This window comes from Canis lupus, chromosome 9, assembly GCF_048164855.1.
Source record: "Canis lupus baileyi chromosome 9, mCanLup2.hap1, whole genome shotgun sequence".
NCBI classification, from domain to species: domain Eukaryota; kingdom Metazoa; phylum Chordata; class Mammalia; order Carnivora; family Canidae; genus Canis; species Canis lupus.
Window position 1 is genome coordinate 32541161 of NC_132846.1, and position 15482 is coordinate 32556642.

The 15482-nt window shown below is 38.9% G+C and overlaps 1 protein-coding gene and 1 non-coding gene across 2 annotated transcripts in view; both read right to left on the reverse strand.

Moving 5' to 3' along the window:
- Positions 1-10174, reverse strand: part of DLGAP5 (DLG associated protein 5) — a 39393-nt gene extending 29219 nt beyond the window's left edge. Inside the window, exons 1-4 of the mRNA XM_072838658.1 lie at positions 9857-10174; positions 7825-8060; positions 3304-3497; positions 1177-1239 (exon numbers count right to left, since the gene is read on the reverse strand). Of these exons, the coding sequence (XP_072694759.1) occupies positions 1177-1239; positions 3304-3497; positions 7825-8059 (492 nt within the window). The 5' untranslated portion in view covers position 8060; positions 9857-10174. The remainder of the gene's footprint in view (positions 1-1176; positions 1240-3303; positions 3498-7824; positions 8061-9856) is intronic.
- On the reverse strand, positions 61-171 carry LOC140640691 (U6 spliceosomal RNA). The gene has a single exon (XR_012037335.1). It is a non-coding gene; the product is annotated as a U6 spliceosomal RNA (small nuclear RNA).
- Positions 10175-15482: the final 5308 nt, after the last annotated feature.

Sequence of the window (15482 nt, forward strand, 5' to 3'; positions counted from 1 at the left end):
AAAAGAGGGGCAATAGAACCACAAACACAACACAAAGCTGAGGCAGGGATAGAGGGCAAGGAGGATGTGGAATACTTCATGACTCTGCATGGTATCCTTGTGTAGGGGCCATGCTAATCTTCTCTGTATCATTCCAATTTTAATATATATGCAAGCACTCAAATTCTACATTTTTTATCTATAAATTGACCCCTCATCTGAAATCTGACTATTGTAAATGACCTGGCAAAAAATCTACTTCCCCAAATAAAATGAGATGAAGAAAGAAGTTTTCCATTATATAAACTGCCTTAAGCTGCTTTAGAACCCTAGACTTTAGAAAATGCTGAAAACCTAAGCTCTTAAAAATAGGTGACTATAATTTGAGAATCCTTACACATACCAAGCATGTTTTTACTTCCAGACCTTTGAATTATGTCTAGAGACCTCTTTTCCTGGATAGAAAGCTCTTTTTAGTAGTTTACTCACTTTACTCAAGATGCCACCATCTCAGCAAGGCCCTGCTTGACAACCCCAATCAAAATTCCACCTAACACCTACTCCACTACTCCCCTTCTCCCTTCACTCTTTTTTCCCCTCCCCTATAATACTTACGACCATCTAACATATATTTAATTTTTTATTGCCTATTTCATATATAAACTCAATGAAAACAAGGAATTTTATTTTGTTCACTACTATACCCTAGAGAGAAACATGGTAGGGACACAAACTTTATTGAATACGTGAAATTCAGCTCCCTCACCTGATGAAGAGGGATACTATTTTCCTCCTAGCTCACATCACTTTATTTTAGTAATCTTCCTAATAATTTTAATCATATGGGGTATTTTGAAGACCCATAAATTTACAACACCCACCTATGTGCTTTATATCCTTATCTACATTTTGTGATGACACAGAAAGCATAGCAGAAGCCCAGTAAACAAGAGTATGACACAAAGTTTGGCATACATCTCATAAGGGATGTTGGGCAAAGATATTTTAGGTGAATATTTCCTTAGTATCTAGCCAAGATGGTTTTATGTCAGCATACCAATAATACTGATTCTGGTACTATTAACTCTAGCAAATTAATCACTATGCTTAAAGCTGGTATTAGATTAAAAATGAATTTACCCTAGGAAAAAAGTACAGTTTGTCATCTCAGTAACAATTATCTACTATTAACTATACCTTAGTATGCTCCATTTGGTCTTTGGCCTTTGACCTTGTAATCCGTACAAAAGATGAAACAGCCTTAAAACAGTCAAAGAAAATAAAGTTACAAAAAATGAATTGACAAAAGTTTAATTTCATGTCTTTTGCTGAAATAAATCCCTCCCCCCTTTTTAAAAGATTTTATTTATTTATTCATGAGAGACAGAGAGAGAGAGAGAGAGGCAGAGACACAGAGACACAGGCAGAGGAAGAAGCAGGCTCCATGCAGGGAGCCCAATGTGGGACTTGTTCCCGGGTCCCCAGGATCTAGCCCTGGACTGAAGGCGGTGCTAAACCGCTGAACCACCCGGGCTGCCCAAAGTTCTCATTTTAAAGTTATATTTTATCCTTAATCATTTATGGCAAAAAGATACTTGCCAACTTGAATTCTTGTTTTCTGGTTCTGGCTTAACTTAAATTACATTTACATTAGTAGCTTCAAAACATTTCTCAGTGAGGTGAAGGAAGAAATTTCAAACCATATTTTCCAGGTATTTGAATCATCATTAATATGACAGCTGGACATATTCAAAAGGAGGTATAGAGGGCAGCCCCGGTGGCGCAGTGGTTTAGCGCCGCCTGCAGCCTGGGGTGTGATCCTGGAGACCCGGGATCAAGTCCCACATCGGGCTCCCTGCATGGAGTCTGCTTCTCCCTCTGCCTGTGTCTCTGCCTGCCTCTCTCTCTGCCTCTGAATAAATTAAAAAAGGGTCTCTTGGTAAGAGATCTCATTTCAAAAAAAAAGGGGGGGGGGTATAGATTAGGATCTTCTGTTTTCAGTTTAATGAAAAAATACTCTATAGCTTACTTTCCAAGCTTTGACAGTTTGCCTTCAAGTCTCATGATTATGCATTTCTCCACTGTCAATAAGAAAATGGAGACCTGATCACAAAATGTGGAAAAAATCTAGCATGAGACTGATTAAAAAATGATAAGATATTTATCAATTCTGTAAAATTTCTTAGAAGCACAATCAGATTTCTCCCCTAAAGGAGAAGGCATTTTCTTCTCCAAATCTCCATGAAAATCTAATCCTAAAGAAATTAGTCTTTTCTCTAGACTGCAGGATGAGCAGAATTCAACAATGGCTATCTAAATAAAATAAAAAAAACAATTAGTGAATTTTATTATTTAACACCATGATGGGTCTCTTGTTCCCCCTATACATACATATAATATTTATATTATTCTTAATTCCAGCATAGTTAACATATAGTGTTATATTAGTTTCAGGTGTATAATACAGTGATTCAACAATTACATACATCACTCAGTACTCATCACAAGTGTATTCCTTAATCCCCATCACCTATTTCACCTACCCCTACCGACCTCCCCTTGGGTAACCATCAGTTTGTTCTCTAGAGATAATAGTCTGTTTCTCGGTTTGTCTCGCTTTTTTTCCTTTGTTCATTTGTTTCTCACTACGTATTTTTTTTTATTTAAATTCAATTTGCCAACATGTAAGAACCAGTGCCCATCACCCACATATGTTTTTAACATTTTTAAATAGTTGTCTATAGTTTAGACCAATGATTGGTAACCTGTATATCTCGAAAATCTAACCCCTTCCAAAAGGTCTTCTTTGATATTCCTCCAAACATAAATAATCTCTCCCTACTCTAAAATATGCAGTATTCAATAGGCCTTTGTATTACTCAATTCATATTTAAATCAGGAATGAGTATACAGTCTAAGATCTTTTATACATATCTTTAAAATAATCACCAGTGACTACCTAATTTACAAATCCCACTGCCCCCGTTCAAACTTCATTCTCTTTGACTCAGTGACCAAAATATTTTTCGATCGTTCCTCCTTTCATCCTGTTTCAGTGCTCTGGGCACTCAGACCAGTCCTCCTCAGACAACCAGGAACCTGACTTCTGCCCACTGTTTTTCCTATCTCAAAAACCTATAAAGTACATCAAGAGATCTGATTTTCATCTTCTGAGCTGCTATTATTTCATTCCCATCTCCTACCAAGTAGTTAAATGAATATAGAGATTACAGGGAAATGGTCATTCTAGTTATTTAACCTCTTAAAGAAAATTCCAGTTAAAACGAACTACCCCTTGATACCAAATTAGGATAGTAAAATTACCTTTTTTGGCTCAGCTTTCACAGTGCTCTGGTTTGATAACAGAAAACAAGGCATATCAGGTCTATAAAGACCCACTTTAAATACTCCTCGCTTAGCTTTCTCTCTCTGCTCTTTCAATTTCTGAAGTTGCTTTTCTTCTTTGTATTTTTGGAGCATTTGCTTTCGTTGATCACCTAGAATGGTTTTCTTTGACCCTAGGCAGAAAAAACCCACAGTGTATAAAACATTTCAGAAAAAAGTTAGGCAAAAGTCTAACTTCAACTGCTATTGAGAAATGCTTTTAATTCCTTAGCACTCCAGTCACAAGCTATTTCAACCCCTATTCTTTTAAAGTTTTTATTTCTTTTGCCTTTGTCTTTTCAAATATTTATTAACTGCTTGCAACACACTAGGCATGTATTATCTTACTTTTGAATTAATGAACTTGTAGGATAGCCAACCTCCAAGCTGACCCCAAGGCTTCTCACCTCCTGGTAATGATATCTGTGTGTCATCTCTTCCTACCCTGAATAGGGCTGACCTGGATAAGCAACAAAGTACTGTGAAATGATGGAGTGTGACTCCCGAGACTTGGTCATTAAAGACACGAAAGAGTTTGCCTTGTCCCTCTTGGATCACTTGCTCTGGAGGAAGCCAGTGGCCTTGTAGAATCTCAAGGGGACTCTAGTGGCCCTATGGAGGTGTTTACATGATAAATTCTAAGGCCTCCTGCCAAAAGCCAGCATCAGCTTGCCAGTCATGTCAGTGAGTCATCTTGGAAGCAGATCATCAGTCTCACTCAAGCCTGCAGATGTGTCCCTGGAAGACATCCTGGCTGCAAACTCCAGAACCACCCACTTAAGCTGAACCCAAACTTCTGACCCACAACAGTTGTGCGAAATAATAAATGTTTATTGTGTTAAGTCACCAAGTTTTAGGTTAACGAATATCCCCATCCATATTTGGGCTACTTATCAGTTTCTTTAGTTCGACTTAGGTTTCCATCTACATACTTTGTTTTACCTGGTTTGGGAAATATAAGGGTCTATGTGCAAGACATGCTTAGGCAGTATGAATAAGTATGAGAATTTCTGCCCTTGAAGGGCTCACAGCATCCTGGAGAAAAGAACACTTTCAGTCTGGTTTAGCATGAAACAAATTGGAGAATGCACACAATAGAGAATCAGAATAAACCTCTGTCTGGGAAGATCAGGAAAGGCTTCTCAGAAAAGAGAATACGTGAAAAAGGTTCCAAAGAATGAATCTATGTTGGCCCACTGGGTAAGGGTCAAAAATAATTTAGGAAGATGATGCCCCAACTAAGTAAATTTACTAAAAAAGTATGCATTCACTTAAAATGGGTAGATTTTTTTATGCCATGTAAATTACACCTCAATAAAGTTGTTTTTTTTTAAAAAAATAAGCCAGAGAACAGAACAAGCAAAAGCACAGATGCTGCAATGGTTAACCGACAAAACCTCTGTTTTTTTCTCTAAATGTTCCCTTCATCTCTTGATCTAACTGAAACCTGGCTCTCCCTGAAGACAGTTTCCCCAGCTGTCCTCTCACATGATTGGTTTTTTTCTCCCACACTGGCGCTATCACTGGATCCAAAAGGGGGAGATGTCCTCATTGCTGCTTCCCAGTGATTTCCTCCTTTCACTAAAAGATCCCACCTTTACATTTCATGTCATTGGGTCACATTATCCAGTACCCCAGTTTGTCATCTATAGGCCCTCCAGGTTTCCTCTTGTTCTTTTAAGGCTTTAGCTCCTAGCTCACTGTCACTGTCTCCAACACTATCATTGTACAAATCTTGATGACCCCTCTAATGCTCTGGCTTCTCATTTCTTAGGCTTTTTATCCTCCGGTGATCACATCCATGCCAGTATTTCAATCTTTCTCGTGTCATGACACACATAAAAAATAACATTTACACACCACACTGGAGCAAACAGAGAGATTTGCTCATGACCAAACACAACCAGCCAAAGAGAGACCTCTGACCAACCAGGCCCTTCCAGAAACATCAACATTGTCACACTTATATTCATTGGTGACACAATTGGCACCCTACTTCTCGTGCCATGGTCCTATTTAAAAAAAAAAAAAAAAAAAAAAAAAAAAGCTAGTTAGTTGTCCTACAGAATGCTCTGCACTGTATTTGTCTGCTTTCTTGTTTGTTTTTTTTGTTTTGTTGTTTTTTAACTCATTCTTCTAGCCTTCATGTTTTCTATAAACTGGAAAGTATATCTAAGGTTTTGATTAGACTCAAGTTCAACTTTTGGGGCAAGACTATCTCCTGAGTGGTGCTGCCATTCTCTGAACCCATTTCCAATTTGGCTTTCACTCCATCAAAACTACCCATCAAGATTAATGACCTTCACAGTGGTAAAGTTCAAATTCTCACTTCTACTATTGCTTGACTTAACAAGCAGCATTGATACAGTTAGTCTCTCCTCCTTGATATGCTTGCTTCACTTGGTTTCCAGAATACCACAATCTTCTTGTTGTCCTCCTGGTTTAGTTTGTACTGCTCCTTAGTTCTTTGCTAGTTTCTCCTCAGGTCTTCACCCTCTAAATCTTGGAGTGCTTACCCCTCTTCTCTCCTTGTTCCACACCAAAACTCTGGATAATCACATCTAGTCTAATATCTTCCAACACCATCTATTAGCTGACAATTCCTAAATTTATCTCTCAGCTCAGACTTCTAGCCTGAACTCATCTTTTATATCCAACTACCTTATCATCATCTCTACTTACATGTCTTATAGGTTTCTCAAATCGAACATGTCCCAAACTGAACTCTTAATCTTATCATGCCCCCCAAACTGTTCCTCCCTGGGTCTTTTTTTAGTAAATGGCCACTCCCTACTTTCAGGTGCTTAAGCCAAAAACCTTGGAATCATCCTGACTCTTCTTTATCAACCCCACATCCAATCCATTAGAAAACCCTATTGGTTCAATTATTTAAGTATATCCAGAATGTAACCACTTATCTTTAATGCTACCACTTTGATCAGCCATCAACTACCAACTAAATTATTGCAATAGTCTCCTATTTGGTTTTCCTGAGGCCATGCTTGCCACCCTGCAATCTATTCTTAACACAGCAGCCAAAGTAATGCTTCTAAAAACAAAAATCAGATTTACATAAATACCCACTAATCCCTTATTGGCTTCTCATTTCACTCAGTAAAAGCCAGAATACCTTAGAGTATCATGTACTTTCAGGGCTCCACAGGGATGGGAGATACCCCTTATTCATTCTTCTCTAGCCATGCTTGCCTACTTGCTTTCTCTGGAACATGCCAGGCTCACTCCCACCCCTAGTCCTTTGCAAATGGAAAATAAATCAGATATTTAATAGTACTGATGAGGTTAGACTTTGATTTGAGATTTTGGTCAAGGAATGGAGCATTTGAATGGGCAAGAGTAGAGGCAGGAGAGGACTTGAAGTCAGAACATCACTGCTTCCCAGACAAAAAAATGTCTGGGAAGCCATCCTCTACCAGTCTATGACCCCGTTTTCATTTTCTCCCAACAACTAAGAGATGTTGTTTTTTACTTTCTCCCTTTTTGACTACCAGTCCATTTCCTCTGACCCTCAAACATGGATGGATCACTTCATCTCAAAAACAAAAACAAAACCCTGCAACACTTGTATCCAATTCTTTTCTCTCACTTTCCTTTAGAATCAAACATGATAAATCCAGAAGAAATCTTTTAGCCCAACACTCTTTTACAGAATCTATTAAACTTGAATATGTAGAGTGTCTTCTAAGTGCCACATATTACAGTGGTCCTGGAAATCATAAAAATGAAGCAGTGAACAGTTAAACAACTTAGCATCCCATTTCATTCTCTAGAAAACTTCTAAAAAGACTATCTGTCATTTACTCAGCATCTATCCTTGCTTTATTTCACTGCAATCCAGCTCCTAGTGCCTGCTGTATAAATGCAACTAAAAAGGAGTTCAATGACTCCTGACAAAATGTGAAAGCCATTTCCCAGTTCTCTTCCTCTTGGTCTGTAGCATCCCTTGCCTTCTAAGACACTCTACTTTCATTATTTTTATCTTTTCCTGAGATCATTCCTTTGTCCTTTAATTGTTTTTTTCCTTCCTAATGACTCCAAATTCTTTTGGGCAAATTCTTTGCTCTTCTGAGAAATATTCCCATTGATAAGACATCCTTATTTCATGGATTTTTCAATGAGTTCTATTTTTAATGTCCCCTATCAATTTCTCTTGTCAAGAGTTACCTTACTAAGTTCCAAGAGTAAGAACTTTAGGATTCCTATTAGGCAATATAGGTAATACAGTGTTATAATACTCCATAGATGAATGGCTTTAGCTTAGCCAGGAACTTGCACAGCCTTTACCTTAAACAAACAGTATTTAGTTGTGTAGAAAATACCAAATTACCTGGAATGATGTTTCAAAACTCCATGCTTCTGTTCAGGGTTTTTTTAACCTCAGGTACTAAACCAAATTTTATTCACTCTTCAAAGCATTTAAAGTCACAATAGATCTTTACTTACTTGGCTTGACTTTGGCCTTTTCTGGAACAAGATTTTGAGATGTCTCATCTAATTCAAGAAGAATTTTACTTTCCAAGGTTGGAATGTTGACATCTTTCAAACCAAAGTGTCTATTTCGTTCATATTCCTTATATCTGCTTTCTTTTTGAGATAGTGATTTCCTATGAGCAATTTTAGTTCTAATCATGTTGACACTTAAGTCCTTTCTGTGCCGACTGACAAAATGTGAAGACATCCTATCAGAGAAAAGAGAGACCAACTTCCATGGATTTTTATTATTTAAAAAATTAAGATTTCAAAAAAATAAATAAGATTTCAATTCAACTCCTGTCCTAACCTAGAGACTTTGAAAACAAAAACATTAAAATAAAATTTAAAAAGGAATAAGTATGTGACACTGAAGAGAGAGAAGGAGATTATCAAAAGATAAAACACATTTTGGAGTTTTTTTTTTTTTTAATTTTTATTTATTTATGATAGTCACCAAGAGAGAGGGAGAGAGGCAGAGACACAGGCAGAGGGAGAAGCAGGCTCCATGCACAGGGAGCCCGATGTGGGATTCGATCCCGGGTCTCCAGGATCGCGCCCTGGGCCAAAGGCAGGCGCCAAACCGCTGCGCCACCCAGGGATCCCACATTTTGGAGTTCTAAATAGGAACCTGCTTGACAGATGAAGTGAAGCCCAGGAAACTATGGTCCAGAATATAAACAAGAGGCATTAGGAAGCTTAAAAAATTATAAATACACTACACTCTTCAACAGGAATAACTAAGAAAGTCTGCTAGACAACTCCAGATAAAAGGAAAATCTGCACAAGAAATGCAATGAATTAAAATATTAGATGATTTAAAGCAATCAACAGTCTAAAAAATGAGAATCCATATGCTCTGGATGTCTATAAGATTCTCCTTCAAGAGGCCAGGGGAAGTGACAAAGGACTGTGTTTTGTTTTGTTTTTAAGTAAAATCTACACCTGTGCCTCCACTTAGCCACCAGGAAATTAAGGGTCCCAAATTCTATGGATTGAGCCAGCAGACACCCAAGGACTGTGCTTTTCATCAAGAAAAAACTTGATTTGTCAAGTTGACAAATACTACTTGATTTGTAGTACTACTACTTGATTTGTAGTACTACTACTACCCTACTACTTGATTTGTCACCTCCCGCCAAGGTTTGTTTTTGTTGTTGTTGTTGTTGTTTTTTACGATTTTATTTATTTATGAGAGACACACAGAGAGACGCAGATATAGGCAGAGGGAGAAACGGGCTCCCCTTACGGAGCCGGATGCGGGTCTCTATCCCAGAACCCCGAGATCACAACCGGAGCCACTGAGCCACCCAGGTGCCCCTCCCTCCATCTATTAATTTGCTAAATATTAAAGAAAAATAAAACGTATTAGTTCTTTTAAAATACAGCATACACATGACATACAGCAGAGAAAAGGAGAGGGAGAAAGAGAACAATAAAGGAATATTTAATAATCACCTAAACCCTAAAAGATAGTATTACCACCCCTATACAGATGCGGTAAATTAACTGCTCCCGTTAGCACAGCTAAAAGGTGGTGAAACTGGCATCCCAAGCCAGGCAGCATGGCTTTTCGCATGCATCTAAACTGTTCTTTGGCTTACTGGACTTTCTCCCAGCTTGAAAATCTATAGAAATGCCTTATAGAAATGCCTTATAGAATCTTGCTTGCCGAGTTCTCAACTGGGGTGTTTTTTTCAGTTGTCACGGGATCTGAGAAGAGCTGCTGGAATTTAATGTCGGGAGCAACAATACTTCGCAGTACCTACTAAATACTGTCCCGCCCCAAAGATTAATTACGCCCCGGTGGCGAAATGCTGACCACTACACAGGTCGCGGCCACAAACATTTGCTCCTGTGGAGGGCTGCGTCACCAACCACGGGAAGGACAGGTAGCCCGGTCCTAGAGGAGACTCCCCGGAGCTGCGTCCAGCCCACCGCCCCCTCCTCCGACCCTTCCAGACCTTCTACAAAGAAGCGGGCCAGCTCCCCAGGACCCACCTACCTGAGGCAGCTTTTGGAGTCAAACCTCAACGGAACTAAAAATAAAGAAACCCTCTGGGTCTGAAGGCCCGCTGCCGCCGCAGGAGCAGGCACACCTACAAGCCAGAGCGCCGCAAAATTCAAACATCCCGCACAAAGTCTCTGATTGGAGGGGCTTTAACCAGCATTTCCGGGGAAATGCCCGCCTCTTCCCGTAGAGGAGGCTTGCGATTGGTTTGTTCCTTGCGATATTTGAATTGATTGAAAGGTGAGCGGACGGTTCCCAGGACGGGTGTGAGTGGAATGAATGGGCGGGTCTGCAATTGACGAGGGGCGGAGCAATGGCTGTTCCTCGGAGTGGGCGTGCGTGATGGGCCTGCGTAACTGCGTAGGAGTCCGCGCCGTGCCTGATGCCTTACCGCTGCTCTCAGGACCCTGGATTTGGAGGAGAGGGAGCTGGGAGTTTGCAGAGCTTATTGATGTCTCTGTTTACTCACAAAAATCAGAGAGTTTATTGGACTGTTTGCCTCAGTGTTTCAAAGGAAGGACTAAACACATCAAATTTCTCCTTACATTGTTTAGTGTCAACTTTTCAAGGGTGCCAGTTTTTGTTTAGTTTTGTTTTGAAGTAGCCTCCACGCCCAGGGGGTTGCCCACCTTGGGGCTTTAACTCAGTGAGATCAAGAACTGGGTGCTTAACGACTGAGGCACTCCAGCTCCCCCAGTTTTTGTTTCCCCTCCGTTTTTTTTTGTTTTTGTTTTTTTTTTTTTAGTTGAAGTAAAATTTAAATATAGTGAAAAACTTTTTTTTTTTTTTTTTTTTAGTATGGATGTGATGAGTTTTGCTAAATGTAAACAGATGTGTAACCAGGACCCAAGAGTTCCCTCAGGCCCCTTTCCAATCTTCCACGGCTTAGACAGCCACTCTGATTTCTATCATCATGAAAACAAAGATGGTAGGTATTCTTTTCACATCGGCCTTCTTTCTCTCCTATTTTCAAGATTCATCCCTATTGTGTGAATCAACGGTTAGTTGTTTTTATTATCAAGAAGAATTCCCTTGTAAATAACAGCCTTTAACAACTGGGTTTGAACTGTGTGGGTCTGATAATATGTAGGTTTTTTTTTTTAATACAGTACAGTTAAATGTATTATCTCTTTATGATTTTTGTAATAACATTTTCTCAAGCTTACTTTCTTGTAAGAATGCAATATGCAATATCTACCGAAATATGTTAATCAGCTGTTCTTGTTATTGGTAAGGCTTCCTATCAACAATAGGCAATTAGTAAAGATTTGAGAGTCAAAAGTTGTACTTGTATTTTCTGCTGTTAGGGAGTTGGTACCCCTAACCCCCTGGTAGTTCAAGGATCAACTGTACTTTGCTTATCCATTCACCACCTGATGGACATTTAGATTGTTCCAGTTTTTAGTTATTATTTAAAAAGTTGCTATAAACATTCTTGTACAAGTCTTTATGTGGGCATGTTTTATTTCTCTTGGGGGAAATATAGGTATGGAATTTTTGGGTCGTTGTAGGTAAGCTTAATTTTTTTTTTTTTTAAGATTTTATTTGTTTTGAGAGAGACAGAAACAGCACAAGCGGTGGAGGGGGAGAGGCAGGCTCCCCAGTCAGCAAGGAGGCGGTTGCAGGGCTGGATCCCAGGACTCTGGATCATGACCTTAGCTGAAGGCAGTTGCTTAATGACAGCCCCCAGGCACCCCAGTAAGCTTAATTTTATAAGAAATTGACAAGCAGTTTTCCAAAATGGTTGGACCATTTTACACTCCCACTAGTAATGTATAAAAAGTCCCAGTTGTTCCACATGCTTGCTAACATTTGGAGTCATCGCTGTAATTTGAACCCCTCTAATGGAGGATAGTGGAAAAAAGGCAAGCAGGAACAAAGCACCCCCTCCAAGAGGAAACTACCCTTAAAAAGATTTTACATCTCCCTGGAAGGAGCCCTCCACCCTTTCCCACGTGAACAATTACCTAATAGGTAGATGAGCACATGGACAGAAACCTGATTGGGTGACAGGTGCATGGAGAGTTAATCGGATTAAAACAGCCCACCAACATTCTCATAAAAACCTCTAGACTTAGAAACTCCCAGCGGCAACCCTCTCAGGCTAACTCCCTCTTGGGGAGCTTTGTATTATCATTCAGTAAACTTTGCTTTGCAACCCACCATTCTTCATTTGGTCTATCGCTTCATTCTTGGAAGTAACAAAGAACCATGAGCACTAAAGGAAAAGAAATCTTGAAACACCTCTAGTGGGTGTGAAATGGTACTGAATTTTAAATTTGTAGTTCCCCAATGTCTAGTGATGATGAGCATCTTTTCATGTACTTATCAACTATTTTTACATCTTGTGAAATGTCTCAAGTCTTTTGCTGTTTTTAAAATTGGAGGCTATCTTTTTAAATTTGGTTGTCTTTTAAGAATTCATTTGTAAAAAAAAAAGAATTCATTTGTATTAGTTCTATCTCTTCTGGATACAGGTACTTTGTCATATATATGTATTTTGAATATATTTTTCCAGGCTGGTTGACTTTTTAAAAATCATAAACTTTTAGGGTGATTTAAGATTAACAGAAAAATTATGAAAATAGTTGAGTTCCCATAAGCCCCACATCCATTACATGGCCCCGGTACAGTTTCTCAGATCTTTCCTTGTTTTTGTAAATTTGACAATTTTGAGGAGTACTCCTCAGATATATTTTGTAGAATGTCCCTCAATTGGAATTTGTCTGATATTTTCCCCATAATTATACTGGGGTTATGGGTTTTGGGGAGGAAGACCATAGAGGTGAAGAGTCATTCTATTATATCACATCAAGGGTACATAATACCAACATGACTTTTCACTGTTAATGTTAAGTTTGACTATTTGGTTGAGGTAGTGTTTGTCAGGATTCTCTGCTATAAAATTACTAATTTTCCCCCTTTCCAGACTATTCCCTTTGGAAGGAAATAATTATGGACAGCCTACAATTAAGAAGTGGGAAGTTTGGGTGCCTGGGTGGCTCAGTGGTTTAGTGCCTGCCTTTAGCCCAGGGCGTGATCCTGGAGACCCGGGATCGAGTCCCGCATTGGGCTTCCTGCGTGGAGCCTGCTTCTCTCTCTGCCTCTCTCTGTGTCTCTCATTAATAAATAAATTCTTTAAAAAAATAAAAAATATTAAAAAAATAAAAAAATAAAAAAATAAATAAAATCAATGTTTAAAAAAAGTGGGAAGTTGTGTTCTATCTTCTTAAAGACAAACACTATGAACATAAGTTATTTGGAATCGTGTGCATGGGAGATTTGTCTCTTCTCTATCATTTATTTTTCATTTATATGAGGACTCATGGATATTTACTTTAGATATATACTTATTAATTTGAGAGAGAGAGAGCACGAGTGGGAGGGGCAAAGGGAGAGGGAGAGAGAATCTTAAAGCAGGCTCCAGGCCCAGCACAGAGCCCAACATAGGGCTGGATCTCACGACCCTGAGATCATGACCTTAGCTGAAACCAAGAGTCAAATGCTTAACTGACTCTGCCACCCAGGCACCCCATGGGTATTTATTTTATACTTTGGGTCATACTCTAATACTATTTTATTTTGTTGGTCACATTGTTTCAACTTTGGCCATTGGTAGCTTTTTCAGTTTGTTTCTCTGTCACTTTAACATACCTTCATGATTGAGGGATCTTTTATTTATTTTTTTGCTTGTTTTTGTTTATTTATTTTAGTACTTCCTTACTTTCTGTCACTACAAAATGCTCTGGGCTTACCTTGTTTTTTCACTGCCCCACTATTAGGACCAGCCATTTCTCCAAGGAGCCCTGGTTCCTTTTTTTTTGGAGAATGGTGCTAGAAACCAAGATCTGGATACGAGGTGTGTTCCTTGCTACTGGAGAGTCTTTCAGCTGACAGAGTGAAGAAATATATCTGTTTCTGTACTAAGTTATACATATACATATCTATAAATATTTCTATACGTAACCACCTATACCTATATTAAATTAATCATGAGTTCATGCTGATGTCTCCAATTGTAATTCACTATCACAGAGATCATCCTATCTTCCTCTCTTTGCTTATGTGTAACCTCTCATACCAAGAACAGAAAACTGGGCTCTGGGGCACCTGGGTGGCTCAGTCGGTTGTCTGCCTTCAGCTTAGGTCATGATCTCAGGGTCCTGAAATCAGATCAAGCCCTGTGTTGGGTTCCCTGCTCAGTCGGGGAGTCTGCTTCTCCCTCTGTCCCTACCTTTGCTTGTGCTCTTTCTCTTTTCTTTCTCAAATAAGTAAATAAAAATCTTTTTTTTTTTTTTTAAGAAAACTTGGCTCTGGTGGTTGCCTTTTCCTTTCATTTATAGCATCATTGGTGAGTAGAAAGTTATAAGTTTGATGGAGTCTAATTTATCAATTTTTTCTTCTATCTTTAGTGTTTTGTTTCTTTAAGAAATTCTTGCCTACCACAGGGTCAGGAAGTTATTCTCCCATGTTTTCTTCAAGAAATGTAAGCTAATTCAACATTAGCTCTTATGTTTAGGATCTTATGTGATCCGTCTCAAATTAATTTGTGTGTGATTTCTCCAATCTTTTCTCACTTGTCTCACTGGTCCAACACCACATATAAATGAAATCTGTAAGTATGGCCGTTTGTGAGAAAAGTTCTCTCTGCAAACTTTCAGGTGATTTTCTGAGTTAACTAAAACTATAGTATTTTTTTTTAAAGATTTTATTTCTTTATTCGTGAGAGACACAGAAGGAGAGAGAGGCAGAGACACAGGCAGAAGGAGAAGCAGGCTCCACGCAAGGAACCCGACATGGGACCTGATCCCAGGTCCCCAGGATCAGGCCCCAGCCAAAGACGGCGCCAAACCGCTAAGCCACCAGGGCTGCCCAAAACTATAGTATTTTAATGCATTAAGAAATATAAAACAAAGCATAGCATATGGGAAGGACACAACATTGCATGTTCAATCCATTTAGCAACAAGGATGAAATTGGCAACTTTGGTGAGAATAATTTCAGTTGAACAGTGGTAGCAGAAATCATACTGGAATGAATTAAATCTTCACTGAGAATTACTGAAACACAGGTAGAGGATGTAAGAAATAAATTTTTAGTGAATGGAAAGGACTTTGAAGATTAATGATTTGCATTAGATTCCACAGCTAATTAAGTAGCAAGGCCAGAACTCAAACCTAGGTATTTTCATCTTCCTGGCTGAAAATACAGCTTGTTTCAATGTTGATTTGAGAATGGAAAAGCACATGGGCTTTGGAGTCAAACAGATAGGGTTTTTAATTTCAGCTTTAGGGGCACCTGGGTGGTGCAGTTGGTTAAGCATCTGACTTGGTTTCAGCTTAGGTTGTGATATTGGGGATTTGAGATCAAGCCCTGTGTCAAGCTCTAGGCTCAGCACAGAGTCTACTTAAGACTCTCTCTCCTCCCTATGTCCCTCCCCCCCACCCCCACAACTTGTTCACACATGCAGGCACACATTCTCTCTGTTTCTCAAGTAAATAAATCTTTTTTTTTTTTTATTGCAGTTTCACATTGGGCAATTTCTCTGTCTCTCCATTTCCTTATTTACCTCTTAGGAATATTGGGAAGATTAAATAGAAAAATTAGTTCCAATTCTGTT